The sequence below is a fragment of the Lagopus muta genome, chromosome 3 (genome assembly GCF_023343835.1).
Source record: "Lagopus muta isolate bLagMut1 chromosome 3, bLagMut1 primary, whole genome shotgun sequence".
NCBI classification, from domain to species: Eukaryota; Metazoa; Chordata; class Aves; order Galliformes; family Phasianidae; genus Lagopus; species Lagopus muta.
Window position 1 is genome coordinate 41,988,734 of NC_064435.1, and position 24,065 is coordinate 42,012,798.

Consider the following 24,065-nt stretch of genomic DNA (forward strand, 5'->3'; position numbering starts at 1 on the left):
ATTGAGAACTGCTTGATAGATCTTTTGCCACAAAAGTGCCTCAAAGGTTTCTGCAGAGTAAAAAGAAAATAAGGGAATTTTCTCCCTGGATGCAGTTAGGGCTATGTCTTTTGATGTGGAAATGCCAAAGGACAAGTAAAAACTAGATGCATAGTCATAATAAGACAACAGTGGACACAGTGAGCTATTCAATTGGTTATTTACATGCGTGGTACCACCCAAATAGCTATTCTGTTCCATCTCCTTGTGCATATTCAGAAACAGAGCTCTGCAGGCAAAGTAAGCCTGCAGTCACCCACAAAGCTTTTTAAATGTGCCCTTCTCAGCACTGCTATGAGTGACAGGGCAGCATTACTTTTCTGACAGTTGCTGATGCTGTGGAGTGGCAATTCTTTGTTCTTATTTAATGTTACAATTGAATACAAGGATCTGTCTGTTTTGTGCCTGCACCAAGAGACATTTATCATAGACAACCTGTTAATTTCTACTTTCTGTTTGCTTAATAACAAAATAAAATTTACAGGCTGACTAAAGTTGATACCACTGTGTATGTGCATGTATATATCAAACCTATGAGTCTTACTGTCCTCTCACTGGCAACAGCTAAAGATTAGTTTTGTAGTTTTCTTTATTCCTTTTCCTTTATATAAAAAGATGCAATGCTTGAAGACAAAATTTACCCCTGACCATTATTCCACCACTGAAAGAAGCAGTGAGGGGTTCAGTGATTGGCGTAATATTGAAACTGATGGAAATTCCAGGTTTTAATTTCAATGCAGCAAGTTCCATGGTTGAATTCATAGAAGCCAACCACGTCAGGAAAGTCAGGTGTAGAAGGACAAAAACAATAATTGTTAATGTTGTTGATGTTAACTGAAGAGGACAATTAATACATATTTTTGCAAAGAAGCCAGTGCTGTCCCACTGAGAATGGAGGGAATGTTCTTTGCACATCACACTCATGTCCTCTGCAAGGTCTTACCCGCCTCTTTACACCTGTATGTTGTTTCCTTGCCACAGTACTGACATTTCAGACGAAACACAGTGGCAGTAATTTTTCTGATGAGCACAGAAGTGTGCTTGAGACTTACAAAGGTTCAAAGAGCAACTGGACATCTAGAAAAGAAATGTGCCGAGTGTCCGATCACCTCCAGCTCAGAAAGACCTTGAACTGAAATTCACAAGCTGGAGAGGGGAGAATTCTCTACATTTGCCTTATTCTCTTCCCCAAACATTTCCTAATAACCACTTCTGGAGATAGGATATTGTGCGGAATGGATTTTTGATCTAACCAGCTATGTCCATTCTTACGCTTTATGAAGTTAGGAATAATAGAGGGTCTGAAATCACCTTTGTACCTCCATTAATTCTCCTGGTGTTCTTTATCATTATGTGAAAAGAAAAGGAGAAGATGAATAGATTTAGTTGATTTCAACTGGCTTTTAAGTTATGTATTGAACTCGTGCTTGAAAAATGACTTGTGATACAAATGAAGCATAACCAAATACATAACTGTGACAAATTGATATTAAACGGTCATTGTGAAAAGTGGTGGGAGTGAAATGTGACCTCGCTTTTTTTATTAGTTCTCGGAGAAAAGGCTTTATAATTATTTCATACTGCAGAAGTTCCTATGAGTCTGCTGTCTATACCACGTTTTCTCTGATCCACCGTGCTCCTCTCCCCAAATTGCCTACTACTGGTTGCTATCAGTAGAGGGTTTCTTTTCAGTAGCTACCATTATGAAAGTTTGTTAGCATGGCTTGGGCTTGTGAAAATACTGAAGGAATGTAATTTACTTACTTTTAAACATTTGCTATGCCGCATATTATTTTCATCAAAATTGTATTTTAACACAGAAAAAAATAAAGCACGCATAATGTTGAAGCCAAAGGTTTAAAGGAGGCAGCATAGTAATTCAAAACTGCTCTGGAATCTATCACTTTTTGGTCTGCAACTGTCTGTTGCAAGTGGTCCTGTTCAAATGAATCAGATTGCTATGGCTATAAGCTGTTGTTCAGCAAGATCTGAGCTGCTGGTATCCAGCCCTAAGAAATTAAATCAACCTGTGCTATACAGACCTTTGGTAGGCAATCTGGGAGAGTGGGTTTTATGACACACTGCACTTGCACAGGCAGCAGCTTCAGTCTCACTCTTCCCACTCAACTCATTCATATCCAACCTCCTCCTTTTAGAAAGAACAGTTACGCATCTTACAGGAACTGCAGCTCTCAGAGCTTTTCTGTCAACAGGCAGCCCACTCCAAGTGTTCATTTAACCTGTGTTAAACGACCATGCTAACCTGGAGTCTGCAAGTATCAGTGTATGTCTGGACTGCATATGTGCCCATATACCATCTTCATGTCTTACAACAAAGCAAGCAAAGTGGCTCCAACAATTGCACTATTCATTTGTTGTGATTAATCAGACTGATTATCATCAGTAACGGTGTTACCTTGTATGATTCTGCTCATATGGTCAATTTTTTCCTAATTTTCCCAAAAGAGCCAAAGTTGCTCTGTTGCAAAGTTGCTATGTTATAACTGCTTTGGCATCTTTGGGATCTCGCTTCACTATTTTGTTAATGAGAGGGATCCTTTGCTTCCTGGCCCGTCACCAGCCTTTCAGAAGATGTAGCCTCCAGGTGGCTGTGTGGTTGTGGGACTGTGTCATGCTACTGCTGTTAGAGCTGAAGGGCAAAACTGTAGATTTCTGACTTGTAAAATATGCAGTTAGTTTCAAGTAATTTTCATACAATTTTCAACTAGAAAAACTAGTTAAGCATGCTCTAAATATTAATTGAATTCTATCTTGACAAGTAATTTGAGAAAAGGAGACAAATTATTCAGAGATCTACCTTTGTGTGGAAGGGTTTGTTGACTCCCTCCCTGAATTATCTGCAAGGAAGACGAGAAGCCTGAGTGATATATAGTATGAAATTGTTTGCTAACAATAATGCAAGAGATCCTTTAAAACATCTGAAGATTTTTTTCTTACAAGGAGATAAGCAAGAATCGTGTATATGTACCTTAGTTCAAGGTTCACAGTAAATCAGTGATGCTTATATCAGTTTTAGATCTAAAATTTGTGCTCTGAGAAAACTAGTGTTTGAGGGACTTGTTATTCAAGTCAAATTTCATGCACACTTCAACTTGTTTCCCTTTAAGAGAGCCCTTACTGTGAACAGTGTTGAGGATTTGTCTTATCTGATCTGAGGACAATTCTCTCTGAGTGGAAGAGCTCCATTTTAACTTGTAGAGAAGAATTTTTACTCTAAGCAAAATGTGCTTTTTGGCCCATTCGAAAACATAGATGCTGTTGGTAGGAAAAGGTAATCCTTTAAATTAATACCTGACTTCCTGCTCTAAGTCAGTGTCCTTAGATTGTGAACTGTCATGGAAATCACTTGCACAGTGTGATGTGTAAAATACAGAGAAACTGATTTTTGGCAAATAATTAGGTCATGTAGTAGATAACTGAAGTGAAGGATGCAACTGTTCTGAAAAAAAAAAAAGCAACTATTTAGAGTACCTGTTTTTGTGTGTTGGTTGGGCTTTCTTTCCTGCCATTTTTTTCAGTTTGGGCTGTGTTCCTTGGTTCAGCAGAAGGCAGAATGCTGTCCCATTCAAACAACAAGCTTTTCTCCGGGGGAGTTATACTCCTTAATCCCTCAAAGGGCATATCTGTGTAGGCATTTCTGAGAAGCAAAATACATACCTGTTTTGCAGTCAGATTCTCCCTTTTCAGGCTTATGCAACTGAAAATGTAGATATACTTCCATCCTTCCAGTGTGTGGGGTAAGGGTTCAAAGTGACAGTTCCTAAAGACATGGCTTGCACTGAGGAAGCAGCATTGTCTGATGAGGCCATCATTCACTATCATGGCTGATGTCTCTGGACAGCGGTGACCTGGGGAGGAATTGAAGATGTGAATGGCTGGAGGGGGAACAACTGTTTACAAGGGTGGATAGTGATAGAACAAGGGGGAATGGTTCTAAACTGAGACAGGAGGTTTAGGTTAGGTATTAGGAAGAAGTTTTTCACACAGAGGGTGGTGATGCACTGGAACAGGCTGCCCAAGGAGGTTGTGGATGGCATTCAAGGCCAAGCTGGATGTGGCTCTGGGCAGCCTCATCTGGTGGTTGGTGACCCTGCATGTAGAAGGGGGGTTGAAACTAGATGATCTTTGATGTCCTTTTCAACCCAGGAAATTTATGATTCTATGATTCTATGAACTCTTCTCAGTTCCTCTTTTGTGACTGTCCTGGCACATGATACAGGTCAGGAAGCTATCTGCCCCTTTTCTTTCAGCTCGTGGTACCTGCAGCTGCAGGGTGCTTTCCTGGAGGTCTTCCCATAAACCTTCACAAGCCATGGTTATGGCAAGAGGCATATTGCAAAAACACACTGTCCTTGCATCAGTGGTGCAACCATTGCCTACACATGAATTGGCTGTGATGAATGCCAGGCCCAGTCCAACCCCAGCTGCCACCATGATGCCAATGAATCCCAGGTCCCACCAAGTTCCTTGCTTACATTTCTCTGCAACCCAAGGGCTGGGCCTCTGCCTTTGTGGCCCACCTTTAGTGGTGTCCTTCATGAAACAGGAGCCTTTTTTTCCTCAACCAGTTAATCACACAGTCTGTGTTTCTGCGCCTCAGGCACTGGGTAGCTCCAGCTTTAAAGTAGCCTTGTTCTTGGCATGAGCAGACCCCACCTGTCCAGAATGAGAAATGCATGAAACCTTGTAATTTAGTTACCTTGGTAACATCTGTAAGGAACTACCAGTGCTAAACCAGTATTTTTTATTTTTTTATTTTTATTTCTCTTATGGCAACACATATTTATTTTTACTTGGCAAAAGTGTGCTTTATGGTCATTGCAGCTGTTCTCCTGAACATTTTTCCTAACTGACAATCGGGAAACTGTTTCTAATGAGCAAGGTTAAATGACTGTAAAAGATGGTATTTGACATTAAAGTAGAACTGAGATATACCATCAAGTAACAAAGCTTTTGCTAGGCAAAGCCAATGTACATGTATTATTGCTTCAAAATAACATAATGCTTGATGACATTTATTCATCAAGCGTAGGTATTTTATAGGAATTTTTCAATGGTTGTATTTCAGAATAAGCAGAAAAGATGTTTAATTTTTTTCTTTCACACTGTAACAGGCAGACATGTGCAAGTTTTAGTTATCAATCATTCATCATACGGGAAAAAAAAAAAACCATGAAAGAAAAGGAAGAGAGAATTAAAACCAAGTTAATGACTCCAAGCCCGAAGTAAAAGCCTTTCTTTGAACTTTAGCCGTTCCTAGATCTGGCTCTGGATGCACCTCCTTTCCTACTCCATCACTCCCATTTAGCCATCCGGCTCCTCTGCACAAGATTCTCAGCTCCCAGCACACAGTGTCTTCCCAAGAATCAGATTTAGGTGCTGCAGAGGAACCATTGGCCTCAGCTTTTAGCTGTGCATTCTCTGGTAACTGAATTGTTTCTCTCTTTGCTCCCAACTACAGAATTCTTGAATTCCTGAATTCTTAAAAGGGAGGAGCCTCCACCACTTGCTGCTGATTGATTTAATTAATTTGAATCTATCTGTCACTTGTTAAACCGATAATCAAGAAGGCAATCATCTAATAACAGTATAAATGCAAATCAGCCATAGCAAAAGTGTTTCTCTTTTAATTAAATTGAATTTCTTTTTTTTATATTTCAGAGCTTTTAAAATGAATAGATAATATAGCTGTTTTCTTTAAAAAAAAAAAAAATCATCTCCCTTTTCAAGTACCATTTCCTAGTTCTGAATTATACAATTCAAGTAAAAGTGTATTTATTTATGAAACTTTATTTGGAATTTTAATCTTTTAAAATTATGATTATGTGTTATTGTTAAGGTCCTGTAAGTCATAAATTACAAGGAATTGTTAGAGATACATTGTGTTGACCTCAAAATCATGTCACTTCAATCTTCAATTAGCCCCAGGTTTTTAAATAAGAATGTCACAGTGAGATGGTGCCTAAAATGCAAGTTGTATATACTTAAAATCTGCTTCTAGGAACAGCATGTATCTTTTAGTCTGTATACATTTATATTTACAAGAGAGGTAATGTAAAAATGTTATAAACTGAAACATATCTTGCTTTTTGTTTTTTTCATTGCAGCCATTAAATATAAAGCATTTTGTAAAAGTCGAATCTGCTCCTTAAGTAAAAGCATTTAAAATGTCATTTTTATTATGTATTTTCATGAAAATAGATTTTTTTACAGGTTTAGAAACCAAAAAATCTTCACAATGGGAGCCAAATCTTACATACTTTGACACAGTGGTGTTGGATGCGTGCAGCAAGCAAAATGCTGATGTATGATGTCTTGCCTGTGGCTCTTTAAGAACTTAAGTGAACTAGATCATTACTAATTTGTATTGCAATTTTCTTCACTTTCAAAATTCTAATCTGAGGGTCGGAATACTTGTTTTTTACTGTGTTAACTATTGATAGACAACAGTTTGATCAATTGTATAGCTTGAAGTGTGAATGTTTCTGAGCACACCCTTTAAAGTATGCATTGTGGTGTCTTTAAATACCATATGTGTATGTTTGTTTCTTTCAATGGAAAATGATTAGGAGAGCCTTGATAGCAGATGTCATATAAAGGTCCATTTCATCTCATGTCTCCAGTTTTGATCTGTGTGAATTCCAGGTGGCTAACTCCTCAGTTTTGATTCCAGCTTTAATACCTATGATATACACAGACTTGTAGGACTCTGGGCTGGGCTTTGCACCATGAGCTAAACTACATAAATTGCTGTAAGGTGCTTGGTAGAGCAAGTAAGCAAATTGAGGTCCAAATTCATCTACTGAAGGATAAATTGTTTATTAGATAGCCAAAGGACTGCTTCAGAGTGAACAGTGGCTGAGAAAGTAGAACAGGTGGCAAATCCCAGTGCTGACAAACACAGGATATACAAACACAGAAGCATGTCAAAATATATGTTAACCAGACTTTTCAGCTGTAAAATATAGGGGCCAACACCACCACATCCCGAGTCTCCAGATGTAACTTCCAGGTTGATAATTTAATCATTTATTAAGTGGTGTTTTAAAATGTATTGTAACACAAAAAATGAGCAAAAGAGATGAGCACGTGAACGAAACAAAGAGGGGATCTTTTGCTCTTGGAGTCGACTTTCTCAATGTAATCTCTATTGCCAGCAGTGAATACATTGGATATATTTACATTGTATCTGTGTAAGAGGATGTTTATGAATATGACATATGCTGCTCAGCACCTTTAAAACCTGAGACTTACATTCTCTCTCAATACCATGTGCATCTCTGTTAACCTCAGAAATATGCAAGACTGCAGCAACGAATACGATATAAGAATAAATAGATCCACAGACATATGGACAGACAGATTGTTTAAGACAGATTTTGTCACTTTGTCCCTAAAAATCCAGTGTGATGGTTAGCTTTTGTGTACACAGTGACACTAAGGTGTCAGCCTGGATCACTTCCCTCAACTTAGCAATATTTTGTTGATTTACACAAAGTTTTTATTTGAATAAGTGGAGGGGTGTGCACACACATTTTGCAGAAATGTACTGAGATTAAGTAACATAAACCTTTTTAACTCTACTTTGAAAAACATTGTGAAAATATAAATTATGTTTGAACTGGACAAAAATGATGATGTGGCATATGACTGAAAATATATATTTTTTAATAGATGATTCAGCTGCAGAGAGTTTTAATGGCAATGAGACCGTGGGACACAGTTCCAATGCTTCAGGGGGAACACACTGCAGGGAGATGGCAGAAACCAACAGTAATGGCAAAACAAATCTGGAGCAGGATGAGCAGCCTCTGAACCTGAGTGACAGTCCCCTCTCTGCTCAGCTGACTTCAGAATACAGACTAGATGATCACAGCAGTAATGGAAAGAACAAATACAAGACTCTCCTAATTTCTGATCTCAAGATGGAACGGGAGGCAAGAGAAAATGGAAGCAAGGTAAGATGCTTCCACGTGCTCCAGATATGAAGTGTGTAGATTAGAAAAGGAAACGCTTTGAGAGGCCAAACCAAAGGTTATTCCCAGATAAGTGCTTATGCAATGTGTCTAATGTTTGTCACATCATTACTCAAATGCTATATATGGATTTGTATGCTGTTACACATATATGATGCATACGTACATTAAGTGTATGCAAGTATATATGGGTGAACACGTATATACTTAGGCATACATAGTGCGTTCACACTTCAACAAAAATCTTTGCAGTTCTCCATCAGACATGAATTTTATCAGCTTGTTTATTGAGAATTGTCTACATTATCTATTTGAGAGATATAAGAGTATGTTATTTAATAAATAAACAGATATATATATATACTGGGATACACATCTATATGTATATTTATAGATGACCATCTCATTACATGTATTATGTGTCTATAGAATGAATCCATATAAATGTTAAGTGTGTATGCCCAAACAAATCACTATGTGTGAACCATCAGCATCTGAAAGGAACTGATTGGGTTCCTTCCTGATTGTTTGTGTTATGCGAGCACCTAACCTGAATTAAAACTGACAAATTTGCTTTAAGAAGCTGTAATCCCCTGAGGGCTTTTCTTTGTAGTTGCAGTTATGTGGGTAAAGAGGAGCAAGAGTGCTTATATTGTGAATAAAGGCAGATCCTATAGACTAGACAGATAGCTTGATAGATATTTGTCATGAGGGCATGACAAATGTAGGAAGGGTGAAGAAATGGCTTGTATCATAGAAATTGTCTGTTGTTCTGCTCTGCTCTTATTGGCAACAAGTTCTTGATTTTTTAATCTGATAACTCCCAACTGGATTACCTCTTTTACAGCAGCAATAATAAGATGTTAGTACTGGATCCAAATACTTTTAATGCTGGTCACTAGCTCTCAGTAGCACACTTCAAAATAACCTGACAATATAGGTGTACTTTGAACTCCCTTGTTTTTTGCAGAGCTTTGAAATATGAGTGATGCGAAAAATCACTTTTTTTTGGCAATCCATAATGGGATTGTACATGACTGATGCCTGGAGAAGAGCAGTTATTTTCATGAAAGTTTTAACTCCTGTCATCATTGCCTGTGGTGTAAAAATAAAAACTTGAAATGTTAATTCAAGTGTCTGGTTTTGATGGGTAAAAAAAAGGGAGACAAAAAAGGAGATTGTTAGTAGTTCTCCTTCTTGGCCAGTCCCATTTAGTGAATCATGTATACCCAAACTTTCTCCACCAGATCTTCATGAAAACTTATTTATCAGCATGGAATGCATTTGTTTCTACAAATACTAATTTATTGAAAATGTTCTGAATAACTCAAGTCTGGGAGTGTGTATGCACTCCAGTGCTGGATTTATTCACTACTTTGTCTACTGCACAGTGAGTTCCAAATTGGCATATATGAATGGTATTTTCATTTGCTCCAGGGCACGTTGTTCCAATGAACCTTCTCTAAGCCAGTCACCCAAACACTGATAGACACACAGGCTCTTTCGCCTGAGGTGTATTACTGCTTTTGCCATTACTCTTGTACACAAATAAGCTTGGTGAAGGAAGGGAGAAATCTTAATGTGGAACTCATTCACAGCTAAGATGAGAATATAACCTAATATTTTCTTTTCAGTTTTATTCTGTTTCAATGCAGACACAAAGAAAAAAAAGTTATCAGAAAGTGTAAAAAATCTATTTGTAATGAGTTGAGATGACAACCAAAGATAACTCATTCTTTGTTACTCTACAAATTTTAAGAGGTCTGAATCATCCCCCACACTGATATACTCTTTCATCACTCACTGTCATCCTACCCACTCCATACTGCTAACAATATGCAAATTTGCCTCCCCTTTTTGTCCTAGCAAAATTCATGTTGATGGTTACAGTTCATTTAAATATATGATTGATTAAGTACGCATGAAAAATTATTAAATACGGAGTGAAGACTTCAGGAAGAGCATACTCCTGGAACGAAAAAAAAAAGTCAGAGGTTTGTAAGCTAATTGTAGAATAAAATTGTTTTTGTGGCCACATTCTTATCTTATCTTACAGATGAATTCTATTCGTAACTTTTAAATTTAAAAGTAGTTACAGAACAATTTTAGAAGTAACAAGAATCATCAGTATGTTAGAACAAAATGGGCTGTACAACACCTCAGTGTTTCATTCACATGCACGTTTACTTATATAAATCATTACTATTGTTTTACCTAGAATTCTAAAGAGTCAGAGAATATCTTACAAGCCTTACACCTGATCAAGAGAAAAATTACATGAGTTATTAGTGATAAAAAAATCTGTTTTTTTAATACAGGGAAATATATTTTAAATCATTGGGCTAGCATTGCAGGAAGTAATAATTTATGCTTCATCCATTTTCTACAATGGCCCATTCAGCCTCTAGAAGGTGTTACTTGCTTGAGATGGCCAAATCTCTGTGAAACCCACAGGTGAAAGAATGGAGCTGAGAAGATCTGATGGCTGATGTGTTTCTTACCTGCTCTACCTGAATCACCTTTTGGATACTTCATCATAGGTTTTAACTAACTCGAAGCTGCAGTTTCTCTGGTCAACTTGCATTCATTTGGATCTGTCTCTAGATTTAATGTAACTTACACTGTCACATCAAAGCTGAATAGCCAGAATAAAAACCAAAAGGTTACTTGTCTTTAGTTGAAAGTTATCAACACATTATATCTCCTCCACCAAATCACAGACTTTTAATGTGAATTTATTTTCCTACTGCAAACCAGTAGTATTCTTAAACTATATTGGAGGTATTTGTTTGTACAACGCTATTTTTAAGAAAATTTTCTTCACGGGTAATGGTGAGCTCCACCACTTGACAACACAATTCTGATTGATAATCGTGTACATGCTGTGGATGTATGATCACAGGAAGCATTTGGAGAAAAAATGATAGTATTTCTGTCATATTTTCTTCACATATCTGGTAGGTAATAGGCAAATGTTTAATGAAAATTCTCACATTTTTGTTAGATTCCAATTTTTAGAATATCCACCCATTTTAAGCAGTTATATGCTTACGGTGTGTGGTAAGTTTGCTAGACAGAGACCTCATTCTGAAAGAGCAAGAGAGTTCTGGATGTCAAAACAGGGACAGTTGGCATTTTCCTAAAATCCATGCTCACAGACAAAGTAATGAGTGATTATTAAGAAACGTGGATTTTCTGGGAATCAAGTTTGTTTGAAAGGACCGATGCATAATTGGAGATCAGAAAACCACATGAAGAAATTTCAATTGAAATTTGCAAACTAGCAGAGCACATTATTGAAAGAACACTCTAATTTTATTTAGTCTTTAAAAACTGATGTTGACAACACTCCCTAAACAAGAATTACATTTTAGAGGACAGTCTAAAATTTCTCATTGGATCCTCAGTTTCAAGCAACAAGCATGTGTGGTAACTTTTGTGTGGAAAGAGCACATTCTGTTTGCCATGGAGAGTTTTGCCAAATTGCAACCTAACCTTAAAATGTGGTCCAAAATTTTTACCATTCACTGAATTTTTTTAAATAAAAGAAGCGTGCTTCAGTAGCATTAGATATATACGTGTAAGTATGCATGCATACTTTTATGTATATATATACATGTATGCTTCATATATATAGTTTTATTAAGCTGATATTAGGCAAGTGGTCCTCCAGTAAGAACCAGATATTCTTTCAGATCAGTAGAACTCCCTACAACCATTTATGGTTCTACTGAAATCAGTGGAACTTTGTCTAGATGGAAAAATATACACATATGTCTCAACAAGACTGAATCTGTATTATGGAAAACTTATAAAAGTACTCATCTTTAAGTATTCTGCAAATGCAGTTATTTGAATTTAAACAGTTAAGTGCATTTATACCTTATTTCAGATCATTATGTGTGAGACTGCTGTGTTTGGTTTGACCACGGTGGAGTCTACATAGCAATGAGATTTTTGATTTCTGATTCTTGTGTTACTGCTTTTTCCTACAGTGTACACTGTATTTTGAAAACTCATTATGTAACATTATCTGTTACACCTCATTTATTTCATGAAATACAGCAAGTGCACACCTTTTAAATGGTTTTCTTCCTTCTGCATCGGGTTACAGTAATATACTATGGGAAAACAGTTTTTTCAGCTAATCAGCCATACTAATGTTGTGCTGTATACTCTACATGGATTATAACAAATAGCTCATCATGTGTATACTGCAAAGGACACCCATCATGTGAAAAACTTCTGTTCTGGGATTTCCCAGATAGAAATATGCGCTACTGATCATGAATGCCTACGAGGTGCATTAATGTGAAATAACAACACACACCATGTGTCCACTTTGTCCAGATACCTACTAATTGCAGACAGTTGGCTAATGTCTTCTATTTTTTCATGCCAGAAAGATTTGTGACAGAAAAGTTGGACGCCTCCAGACTTTGCATGTATGGCAGGCCAAACTAATATGATCTATAATTAGCTTGAGTGTGTAACTGGCTGCATGGAGAAGCGCAGAAGGTTATTAATTTTTCTCTAAGTCTGAAAAGAAAAGCAATTTTAAAGGAGAGAACAATAAATAATAATTGCTGCACACAGTGATCTTTAGTTATAATACTGCATTCCAATGTAGCAAGCATTATAGTTACAGTGGCTCACAACACTTCAGAGCTTTCATATAATTTCTAAAAGGAAGTCCTTTCTTTCTACAACTCCTTTAATGCTAGACTTTTCAAGTGATTCCCAGGCTATTTTTTCCAACTTGATATAAGGAATTGTTATCACAGACCATCACCTGGGGCTGTTTGTTCCCAGCTACTGCAACTTCAAACTGGTATTGTAGTGAATGCACTTACACAGTTGCAGGTTAGCCTAGCAGGCTACCCATTTTTAGGAAAAATCCCAGTCTAAGAAGGTTTTAAAGACTGTAAGCTTGCAGAAGTTCTGAAAGCAAAAGCATACATGAGATGCGAAGAGTCATTTGAACTTCCTGCATGCTTCTGTAGGTAAAACTTCTGTCATCTTCAGTAGGTAGTCCACTTGCAGCTTCTTGTAATATCTGTTTTGTTGGGGTTAAGCATTATTGAAGGAAACATACAGAATCAAAGTAATCTGACCTGAAAAAAAACACCCAATACAAATATACAGATAAAACTGATGTAATCTGTTGGTACATGATTCCAGCTAGTTTCCAGAAGTGCATGTGAATGTAGCCACAGTTAGATTCTGAAGTTAGATCTCTGAAGAATAAGGTAGAGTTTCAGTGTGTTTCTTACTCATTCTCTTTTTTTTTTTAAAGTAGTTACATCGGTGTAGTATGAATTGTCATTTCTAATGTCCTGTAAATGGCATCAAATATGATACTGGGTATCTGAGGCACATGGAGTCACTTGTTTCCCTCTGCCTGTATGTTTGTTTTCAGGTTTGCCTTAAGAAATGCTCAGAATTTAAGGGATCATGCAACTTCTTTTTCAAAGCAAGTGGTGTCCTCAGGAGTTAAAGTGGACGTTTGTACAGAGCACTGGTGGTTTATTGAGTTACTTAGGATGTAATTTATTTAAAAGAAATCATGATGAGGTGCGAAACAAGTGTGCATGTACCTGAAGGGAGGGATGAAATGAAAACTGTAAGAGTTTGGTGCGCTGAAGAATAGTGTTGGATACACTATTTACCTTTTTCCTCTTTTCCTTCCTTCCTTCTTCCTTCCTTATCCTTTCTTTCTCTCTCCCTCCCTCCTTCCCTCCCTTTAAGTTTGTGCTGCCAAGTGCCTACATTACAGATTATAAATATGGATTAGGAGTTAGTTGAGGTTTGAGAAAAAACTGACAGCAACTCATGGTCTTCACAGAACGTCTTGCTCATTTCTCTTGCCTGAAGTTGGATCTCACTGTGTCTGTAAGAAGAGGAAACTGGATTCCTTTTGCATTATTTTCAGTTATTATATTTTCCCTCAATTCCATAGTCAGATAGAAAGTGTTAAAGCAGTGGCATATTTTACTGACTGCTGTTTTGTTAATGTGTCTTAAGAGTCTGCATACCAGGTGTTTGACAGCTTTGTTTTATGGATTAAGCATCAAGTCCATGGAAGACTCAGAGTGAAATTCTGTTTTCTATTGTAATGACTACCCTATGAGGAGGGAAGCAAAGTCTGATGAAAGGTGTAGACAGGACTTGTTACAATACTATGTGCTATAACACATTTTGAGCAGACAACAACAAAAGAGCGGGACAGAATGCAAACCCATAATGATACACATCCTATGAAGCAGCAAGACATCAGCCCACATTAGCCTGTAGCCCTACAAGGTTCCAGCCTGCTTTCACCATTCCAGACATAGCACCAAGAAGAGGGGGGTAACTTCTTCCAGCTGTGCCTTAATTGTTATCTGATTGATTGTTGCTTTTCATCAAGTCTTGGGAAGTACTTTGTACTGAAACTCAAATGAAGAAATGAAAACAGAAGTGAACTGAATGTGAAATTCACCCTTCCTGCCATCTTGTATAGGTGGTACAAGGCTACAACATCTTTTGGCTTGCATCTTTGGTGTGTGAAGGCAGGTGAAAATTTTCTGCTGATCAATGCATCTTGTTATTTCTCTTGTATTCTTAGGTCTGTGCAAATGTAGCAGACACCAGTGTTTTCCACAGCTGCTTTGGAGGTGCACTGCAATAGAAAGAGACAGATTCCTTTTCATCCATACACAGAGAATAAAAAATGAATGCAAGGAGTTTTACAGTCTCCTCCTTTTTTCCTACCCACTTATTTACACAAGAATAAGACAGAGTAACCTGTTTTCTCTTTATCAATTCCTACTTCATACGTAGGATTTATGTAGTTTGATCTCATCGTAAAGACATAGACCTTTAGATTTTGCTTTAGAAGAAGTTACTTTATTTATTGTTAGTAGAAAGGTACAAGGAAGAAAAAAGTTATTTTCTTTTTCTTTTTTTTTTTTCTTTTTCCTCTGCTCTTTGATAGGGTAATTGTTATGGGCCACTGAGAATTGTTTCTGGCACTGAAAATTTGATACTATGTTAAGGATCCTTTTCCTTAAAAAATAAGTTAAATTTATAAGACATCCAGATTTGAATCTTCTGAGTTTGGGGGTTATTCAGAATAAATGGCAGAAGAGAATGATGTTATAATGAGAAACAACTACAGGTGCATGCAAAAATTAGTGCGTTATTTGTCAGGAAATATGAATACTCTCGGATTCTCTAGCAGTTGCATCCATCAAAGCCCTTTGTTTATACTAACATCAGTTCCATGTCTAATTCCTCCTACTGGAAATACATTTAGTAGCTGGTTTTCACTTTCTGCGAAAACCCTTGAAAATGAAATTGGTTCCCTGCAGGGAATTCATTACGTTGATGCAAATCCAGAACAGTTAAGCTGAAGTTGATGATGTTACTTCAGATTTACGTATTTGTAACAGAGAATACAATCTGGTTCAGTATGCATATGAAATCACAGCTAATGTATAACTGGTATGGAAGAGAATATTTTTAATATGATCTTTTGTAAATCTTCTTAGATTTTTTTTTAAAGGAACAAATGCACACTGGTCATGTAGCAGACAGTTGTGCTGTTGATTCCAGATTGCATGTGTGTTACTCATAGATCCAGCTGTCTGTCTTCATTCACACCCACCTTTGGAGCCACTCATCCCTCATACTGGAACAGAAGCAGTTATGACTGGAGGGGATGCAGAATTTTATCCACCTTGTTTTTAGTGACTGGACATCTGTTCAGCGAAGTGAAAAAGCAATCAAGGGCAGCAGCAGTCAATGAGGTAAGGTGTATGAAATTACTACGTTTGTCCCTATGTGCAGCCAAGAACTTTTTATAACTCAATAGCCTGGGAACAATTGTCTGTATCTTTCAGGAAGATTCCTGTTGACTTCAACCTGGGTTTATTCTTGACAGATACCTTTAGGACTGGGTCTTGTTACAGTGAAAAATACCTTTAGTCCCTAACCCTTGCTTTTGTGAGTGTGCTTTTTTTCGTTAGGAGGGAAATTGAATTTATGTTGAAGACCTACTGGGTCAAATGTTCACAGCAGCTTTTTCTTCTCCTTCTATTATCACAGCCTGTCTACCAACTAGAGAAATACAGAGAGCAAATCTTCCTCTTGGAAGATTAAATACTATTTGATGGGAAATTGAGTAAGATATAATGGGGCAGCAATAATTGCTACTCTCTGCAACTACATTTATTCTTAATATTATTTAGAGCTGATGAGCTGTCATTTTTTTATTTTTCAGATGACAGAGGTTGAAGAGCTAATCCTGAAAACAGATCTGTGATGAATGGCTTGATAATTGGCCACATTCTACATGTTATTCCTCCAAAACTACATTGTTATTTAAGAAACTGATAATCCTGAAATTTTATCCTATTTTTTTTCTTATGATATTGAATTATTTTCTATATACCAACTCTGATGCTCAGGAAAGAAGTTACAGGGCTTTTTTGGTCCTTTTTTTTTTTTCTTTAATGACTTTTAAACCAATGTGTTGCTGAGGTTTTAAAATAAACATATTTTTAATTAGTTCTTATAGATTCCCCTTTTCTTGTTTTTTGTTGAATGAATGCCATTAGTCAAATGTCTCGCTGCGTATGTTTGATACACCTGTATACATACTGTGCTTTTGTGTGTTTTCCATTTTCCCTCTACAGCTGGGAGTAATCAGGCACAATAGAACACTGAATGCTTATTTCAGATCCTCAGTTATTCAGGTAACTGGATTTTCAAGGTGATATGAAGGAGGTGAATAGGTTAATTTTTAAGAGAGGAAGGAAGGAGGGACAAGTAAAATTCACTTTTAAAACTATTTAATTATTCTGCTCTCTTTTATCTTTATCTTTGTTGCTTGTCCATCTTCTTGCTGCTTTGGCTTTTTCTGTTAATTATCTTCTGTTCTATTCTATTTGCTTCCAAAGACTCCTTGGAAGACCTAGCTGAAATTTTGTGTTTACAAATAAAATAATAGATGTAGATAATAATATCAATTACCAAAAAAGGGCACTGCAAGGAGTCACCTGAGTTACTGTGTCCCTTTCTCTTGAAATGGCAACCTATGTCATAGAGGGAGGATCCAGGACAGTGCAGCTCACCAAACCAAAATGTCCATGAAATTCTGGTTAATAACCTTTAGCCTTATAAGAAACAATTGTGCAGCTGAGTTGTGACACAGGAAAAATGTGAGGTATACTGGAGATATCACTGATGCCTCAATCTCTGCAGTAACAAATAATTTGCTAGATGGATTACCCAAATGGTTCCTTTCCTTCCCAACAGAAGTGGGAAACAAAACCAACAACCTCCAGTAGTCCCTAACAGTCTGCTTCGAGTTTTATTTTTGCTCTGTGTTTCATCATAAGATATTGCCTTATACTCTAGCTCTAACAGTGACCAATTATATATGCTTCAAAGATATACAGAAAAATGTAGTATCTAAAATCATGATTGTGACAGAGAGGGAATGGTAATGTAGGGAAGCAGTAGAAGCTGTGAAATATGTGCTATGTTAATTAAACATGCTCAAAAGTCATTGATCAAATAATCTTTCAAAACACTTGGTAACAAATAACCCACTGGTTGTTATGAACATTACAGAAGAGTGTTCTTGTGTAAGCAGAGAAAAATCCTGGGAGTTGGCCTTGAGTTCTGTATAAAGAAATCTTTATTTTTTCCTTGGGTGCTGATGACAAAGTACGGAAATGTGAAGTATGAAAATATGTTGCCAAAGGTAGGAGTACATAACTTGTGTTTTCATTTCATAGAAGTGTTATGCAACTTACATGAAACATTATACATCCATAGAATTTTTACTAACCTGCTGCTTCTTGGAGCTCACAAAACTTCTGTATACTCCAGCTGTTGCTTGGATGTTGGCATAATACAAATACTTCCCCTACAGATGCTTGTTCTCTTCAGCTGTTTTGGTCACATATTATCATTCTCAGAATCCCTTTGCATCTCTACAGTTTATTTTCTTAATTTTTCCCATCCCAAGGTTGCCATGAGTCACTCCCTTGATCTTATGGATAAACAATACATGCTGTTCTCTTCCTATTTACATGTACATTCACAGAAGCATATATACACTTTGATACATGTGTAAAAATATTTATTTATATATTCTTTTTTTCCTGTTGTCTGATGAGAACAGTCCTATTCAGTAGTCGTGACTGGAAGTTGAAGGCATCACATGGATGAATCAAGAGCATAAGAAGTCTTCACATCTCTTGTTGTTGAGGCATCTGCAACACCACACAGCTAACCTTTGTGTACAGATGCTCTAGTAGACAAGAATATGTGATGGTCTTTCATGAGCATTTTAATTAAAATGTGAATGTTATCTTGTATGTTGCTGCTGATTCCATTATATATTTGGTGCTTGGGTAGAGCTCATGATGTAGTGTATTTCCTCTGCTCATGTTTTTCACGGCCTTTGGGAATTGTCTTACTCCATCAGGAAGAGCCTTTTGGAACTATTCAGAATTTCTACCCTGTACTGTTGCCCTTGCTCCTGGTCTGGATAAGAAAATATACAAGAAAAGCAAGGAAAGGTGAGTTGATTTCCTTAGTGGATAGCATGAATGGCCCCAGTATGGCATGACCTCAGTCCTCAACCTTATACTATGAATTCCATATCAGCACTCAAAAAGATACATGGATATTATTTGGCCCTTATTGGATAAGTGATATTTAATTTTTTTGCCCCCTCCCCTCCCAAATGCATGTGTTTTTGTTCCCCTTGTACAGTCAGTCACAAACTCTTAACAAATATTTTACAGATGGACCCCCGTGGGACCGAACATCTGTCAAGAACTGTACTGAAAAACTGAAATAAAAATTTTAAACTTCCTGTTTCCCTCAGTGTGTTTGCTTAGAGGGAATAGCTGATTTTAGTGGAAAAGAAGAATCTGGGGCATGTATGACACTCTACACTCTTTTGGCTCAGCCCAGGAATGGAGGAACAGAATAACAAATGCCAGTATCTTATGGAATATGCTTCTTCCATTAATGATGATTTTCTTACAAAGTTTATGCTTCTGTGCGACTCATTAGACACTTTTTAAAATCCACCTCTATACAAAATAATACAATTAAATGTTCACTCTGCCTTCAGGAAGTACATACAAGTTTATGTAATATTGAAAAAAGATACTGGAAACCATAGTGGATTTGAACATAACACCAAGAAGTTGGAAAAACTTGCAATGCAAGGAGAGAATTGCATTAATAGAAATAAAGCAAAATGGCAGCTTCTTCACAGATATTCTCACTGATTCTTACCAATTAATAGGTTATACTGTATTTTACAAGACAAAGTTTCTAAAAGACTCAGTGGCTGAAACTCACTATTTTTAAAACAGTCTGGAACTGAGATAAGCTATTTTTCCAACTGTAAACAACTATTCCTATGAAAGCAGGTAACTATTACTTAAACTATTCAGCGTAAGATAGTTGTTCTTTACATAAATATTTGTTCTACTTAACATGCAATTTATTTGGAATGATTGTTGGCTTGTACAAAAGAGTGAAAAGTATTTCCTTCTGTTCAGATGTTACTTGATGATGTTCTGCAATGCGCTTAAAATCCATGAGTCTCTAGAAGTATCACAGAATCGTAGCAGTTGGAGTCCAACTCTTCTGCTAAAGTAGGTTCACTGCAGTAGGTTGCACAGGAGGGTGTCCAGTCAGGTCTTGAAAATTTCTGGAGAAAGATTCCACATCTTTCTGGGCAGCCCATTTCAGTGCTCCACCTTGAATGCTTTAAAGATCCAAGATGTCTTTTAGTTTCTTAAATCACTAGTTTCCTGGCATAAATTTATGAAAAACCTGGCCTAGGAGTCTATAACTTGCAGTCCTTAGCAGATCTTAAGCCCTGCATACATATGTGGCTTGGTGTATAAAACCCTGGATGGACTATTTATTTTTACAGCAGTAACCATGTCAACTGAAGATAATTCTCACCAGTATAAGAGGTAAGTAGTTCTTAAGAATACCTCTAAACTGTGTTGAAGTGTTGACATCACCTTTTATCTTCCTTATTTTTCTTTCTTCCTTTTTTCCTGTATGAAATTGGCAGGAAGTATGCTGCTTTGATTTTAGATTTTTTTTTTAAACCACGTTTAAACGCTAACTTTCTGATAACTTATTCTAATGACTAAATTTTTATAACTTGTATCTAAGTCTGTATAGCTCAAATAACAATTAAAAAAAAATGACTTGAGGCTCTATGAATCTACCATTTCATTGTGAGGCACTTTTATCTCTACTTCAATTGATAGCGTCAGTAAACTTTCAATGAACCTTTTGTTGTCTTTTCCTAGTGAAGAATTATGTTCCTCGACCTTAAACAATTCTGCAGTGTTACTCTTTAAATGTGTCATTTAACATGTATAATTCATACTTTTACTTCAATTTTTATGATATATTATTTCTAGTAAGATAACTCAGTGCATAGTATCTTACTGCAGCAGGAATGAGAAATCTATACCTTAACAGCTATTTTAATTGTCGGGGTTTCCTATATCTTAATTCTTTGCATTTATGTAGCACGTATGTGCTTCTTGAAGCATTAATAAGAATAAATTAACTTAGCATTGGATTGCTCCTGTGAGGCAAGCATATTCCATCACTGTCTATTGATTAGAAATACAGGCATGAACATACTTTCTATTTGCAATTAATTACAGTACCAGTCCTTATCTCCAGACATTGTTATTCAGTTTCAGTAGAGTTAGAGTCAACTTCAATTGAATAGCAGTTGGAAAGGTTCCTCTGGATTTGTTAGCATAGCCAGAATTAATTTTTTAAAGAGTTTAATTTCTTCTTCCACAAATGAGAATGAAAATTTCACTGATTCTCTGGGCAAATATATTCAGCCTTCATCATGAAAACATGCGTATGTTTTCACAGAGTACAACATTTTTGGCATTTACATGAATAAACATTACTTACCTTAAAATTAGAGGTTTCCATTAAAAGTAGTCATATAAGTTCTCTGTATACTGTATTTACATAACATGGAAGTTTAAACTTGTGTGAGTTCATCCTTCTTTAAGATGGTAGAATGGGATTCAGTTGCATACACATGGGCATTTGATACCTTTGAAGAGATGCTCATCTGATCTGTGCTCAGCATACATTTATTTGGAAGGATCTGTGCCTCCCACTGGCACTGTGGCATATTTGCCAGCATCATAAAGTGCTTTTATTCCATCCTAAAATAGAAATGGGGCTCTGGGACCTTTGATGTGCTCATCTGATTCCCTTTAAGACTGTCCTGCAGGTCCACACAGGCTTTCCTCTTGACAGTAGTGTGAGTTCAGAGTACTTTGGTACAAACTGCACTTAATTCTCTAGCCTTACAGAGTTGGACAGTGTTCAGCTATTATTTTGCTGATTGTACCATTGATAAATCTTTGATAAATAATTTCTTGAGTAAGTAACCAAAACTGAGAGAACTGCATAATAATGAGAATGTGGGAGTGTCAGAATGATTGTCTGAAACTGTATGGCAGTGTGATTAGACAAGTAACTTCTGCTTAATTATTAAAAAAAAATAATAATAACAGTTAAAATCACTGAAGCAATGGGCTTTAAATCTACTTTTTTAATTTATGTGTAATGTAGGAGTGTACATGTACGTGTGTGTACAAGTCTAGAAAGTTGACTTCCTTTTTAAATATTACTTCTTACAATACAATTATATTATATATATATAATATATATATAAAATATAATTATATATTATTATTATATTATATATATATATATATATATATATATATATATATATATATAATATATACATATATATATTATATATGTAACTTTCTTGGCTGAATGCTCTCCAGGTTGCTAATTTTATTTCCTTCTTAATAGGCTTACTTTTCTTGTATTTCTGGCAAGTGCTTTGACAGTGTGCCTTTATGCACATTTTTAAATTAAAAATTATTTTTCCAGCAGACTATTTTTAAAATTTGCATATTTCAGCCACTGCAGAGGTGTAACTAATGTTGACACCAGCAGATTCTTGCAGCAGTAAACAAACATCATTCAATGGTTTTACGGGCAATGCGTGCACCATTTGCACTTTCTAGGCAGGTGTTTACTGAAACAAGGAATGGAGGAAACACAAAAATTTTCAAAAATGAAGAACTTTTTGCCTTTAAATACCAAGGACTGTAGAGCACTGAGGACAATAAACCTTCGCTAGTTCTTCATTACTCCTGCAAATCTGAAGCTGAGTGTGCACTAGCCTCCTTCTCCTTTCCTTCTTTGAAATTGCGTTGTCAGCAGGACATAAAATTTCCACGGACATGCAGCCACTTTATTCCCAGTTCCTCTGACCATCCTCTATACGTGGTATAAATTACCTTTTATGTTATTACCTCTTGTCTTCTGTGCTGTAGAGACCTTTTCCTCAATCTGTTTTACAGGTTAATCCAAGTCAGTTATGCTGCATAATTACTTACTGAGAGAATTCAGCTTAAAGAGTGGATCCAGTCTGTATGGCAGTCTTCTGTTCATACAGAACTATCCTAACAGATGATCTCATGAATTTCAATCTCTCTTCTTACACTTGTGCCAGAAGCAGAAGCTTCCTGTTGCCTCTGGAAAAATATATAAAGGTAAAACCCAACAGAGGAGTAACAAAAGCTGCCCATTCAAAACCAGCTCACAGCTGAAGTCTTACCTTATCACTGCCTTAGTTCAGTGACCTTGTCTTGTCACTGTTCACTTCAGCAAAAAAATATTCAGAAAAACAGCTACCACCAGCTGTCTTGCACCACAAAGATGTTTACTTCTGTTGGTGGAAAAGTCAGAATTCAAGATACAGAAGAGCAGAAAGAAGGCTTTTAATTTCAAAAATCATTTGGGCTCACCAATCCCACCCTAAACAAAACAAATAAGACTTGTTTTTATCTCTAATTAGCTAATTGAGGACATTGCAGCTTTCAGTGACCAGATCAAGTACAGCGCTAATCAAGGCAAAACACTGTGCAAAGTTGCACAGTGGACATAAAGTCTATTTCCCAGCTCTAGTTATTTAAAACCTGTACGAGCTCTACAAAAAAATAAGTTAGCAAAGACTTAGTTTTGAGCATATGATCCCATAGTCAGTAGTTGGTCTTCAGAAGCACACTGAATCAATGATTTGCCTGCGGGCATTAGAACTGGCTGATGCTGTGCTTTTTTCTAGGATCAAAAAATAATTAAAAAATGAAAAAAGATATTGTTGATACCTTATTCAAGGAGCGGCACATAGGTTGATCCATTTGTACAGAATAGAAAGAAAAGCGAAGCTAAATAGGCCTCATGTTTATTTCAACGCTTTTTCTAAAATAGCTTCTAAAACATTGACCTTAGAAGCAGTGAATGTAGTTCACAATGGAAAATCATGTCTTGTAGTGCTCCATATTGAAAGAGATATTTTTAGCTCCAACACTTTACATGTGTTTACATTTGTGTGCAATGATGCTATATTTTCTTCTTAATTTTAACAAGACAAAAATTAAGGATTGTTTGTTTATTTAAGATTTTAACACGAGTATTTTAGAAAGTGTTTTGTGAGTGCTGGTAGGGCAAATATTTCCTTGTGGTTAGTTTTCAGTGAGAGTCCCTTTGGAGTGAGTGATGGAGAGAACAGAAGGTTCTCTGTGTCTTTGAAGTCTTGCAGTTGGATGATTTACCCCATCTTTTTCTAAGGTGAGAGCAGACTTGAGAGACTATAGGCATAATTTTTGGAATTCCACTTTTGAGAAAGCATCAAAAAGATGGGTTAGTGTAGAAACAGCTTCCTTCCTCCCTCTGGAGAGGCTTGCAGGGAATTCTTTTGCAAATCAAGAAGTCTGAGATAGTAAAATTGGTAAGTAAGAGACAGTAAAATTGGCAAGCAGATTTCTAAGTTCTTCTCCAGTTTTCTCACTCTGTGTTGACTGTGACAGTGCTGTTGAGTAGTTTGTGTATCTTCACTGAAAGGCTGAAAAGTAAATGGCAGAAATCTTT

The 24,065-nt window shown here is 36.5% G+C and overlaps 1 protein-coding gene across 6 annotated transcripts in view; it reads left to right on the plus strand.

The window, feature by feature from the left end:
- NOL4 (nucleolar protein 4) overlaps positions 1-24,065 on the plus strand; it is a 185,728-nt gene that overhangs the window by 98,820 nt on the left and 62,843 nt on the right. For all 6 annotated transcript variants that reach the window (XM_048939461.1, XM_048939463.1, XM_048939462.1 and 3 more), the window contains one exon: positions 7,735-8,018. In XM_048939461.1, the coding sequence (XP_048795418.1) occupies positions 7,735-8,018 (284 nt within the window). The remainder of the gene's footprint in view (positions 1-7,734; positions 8,019-24,065) is intronic.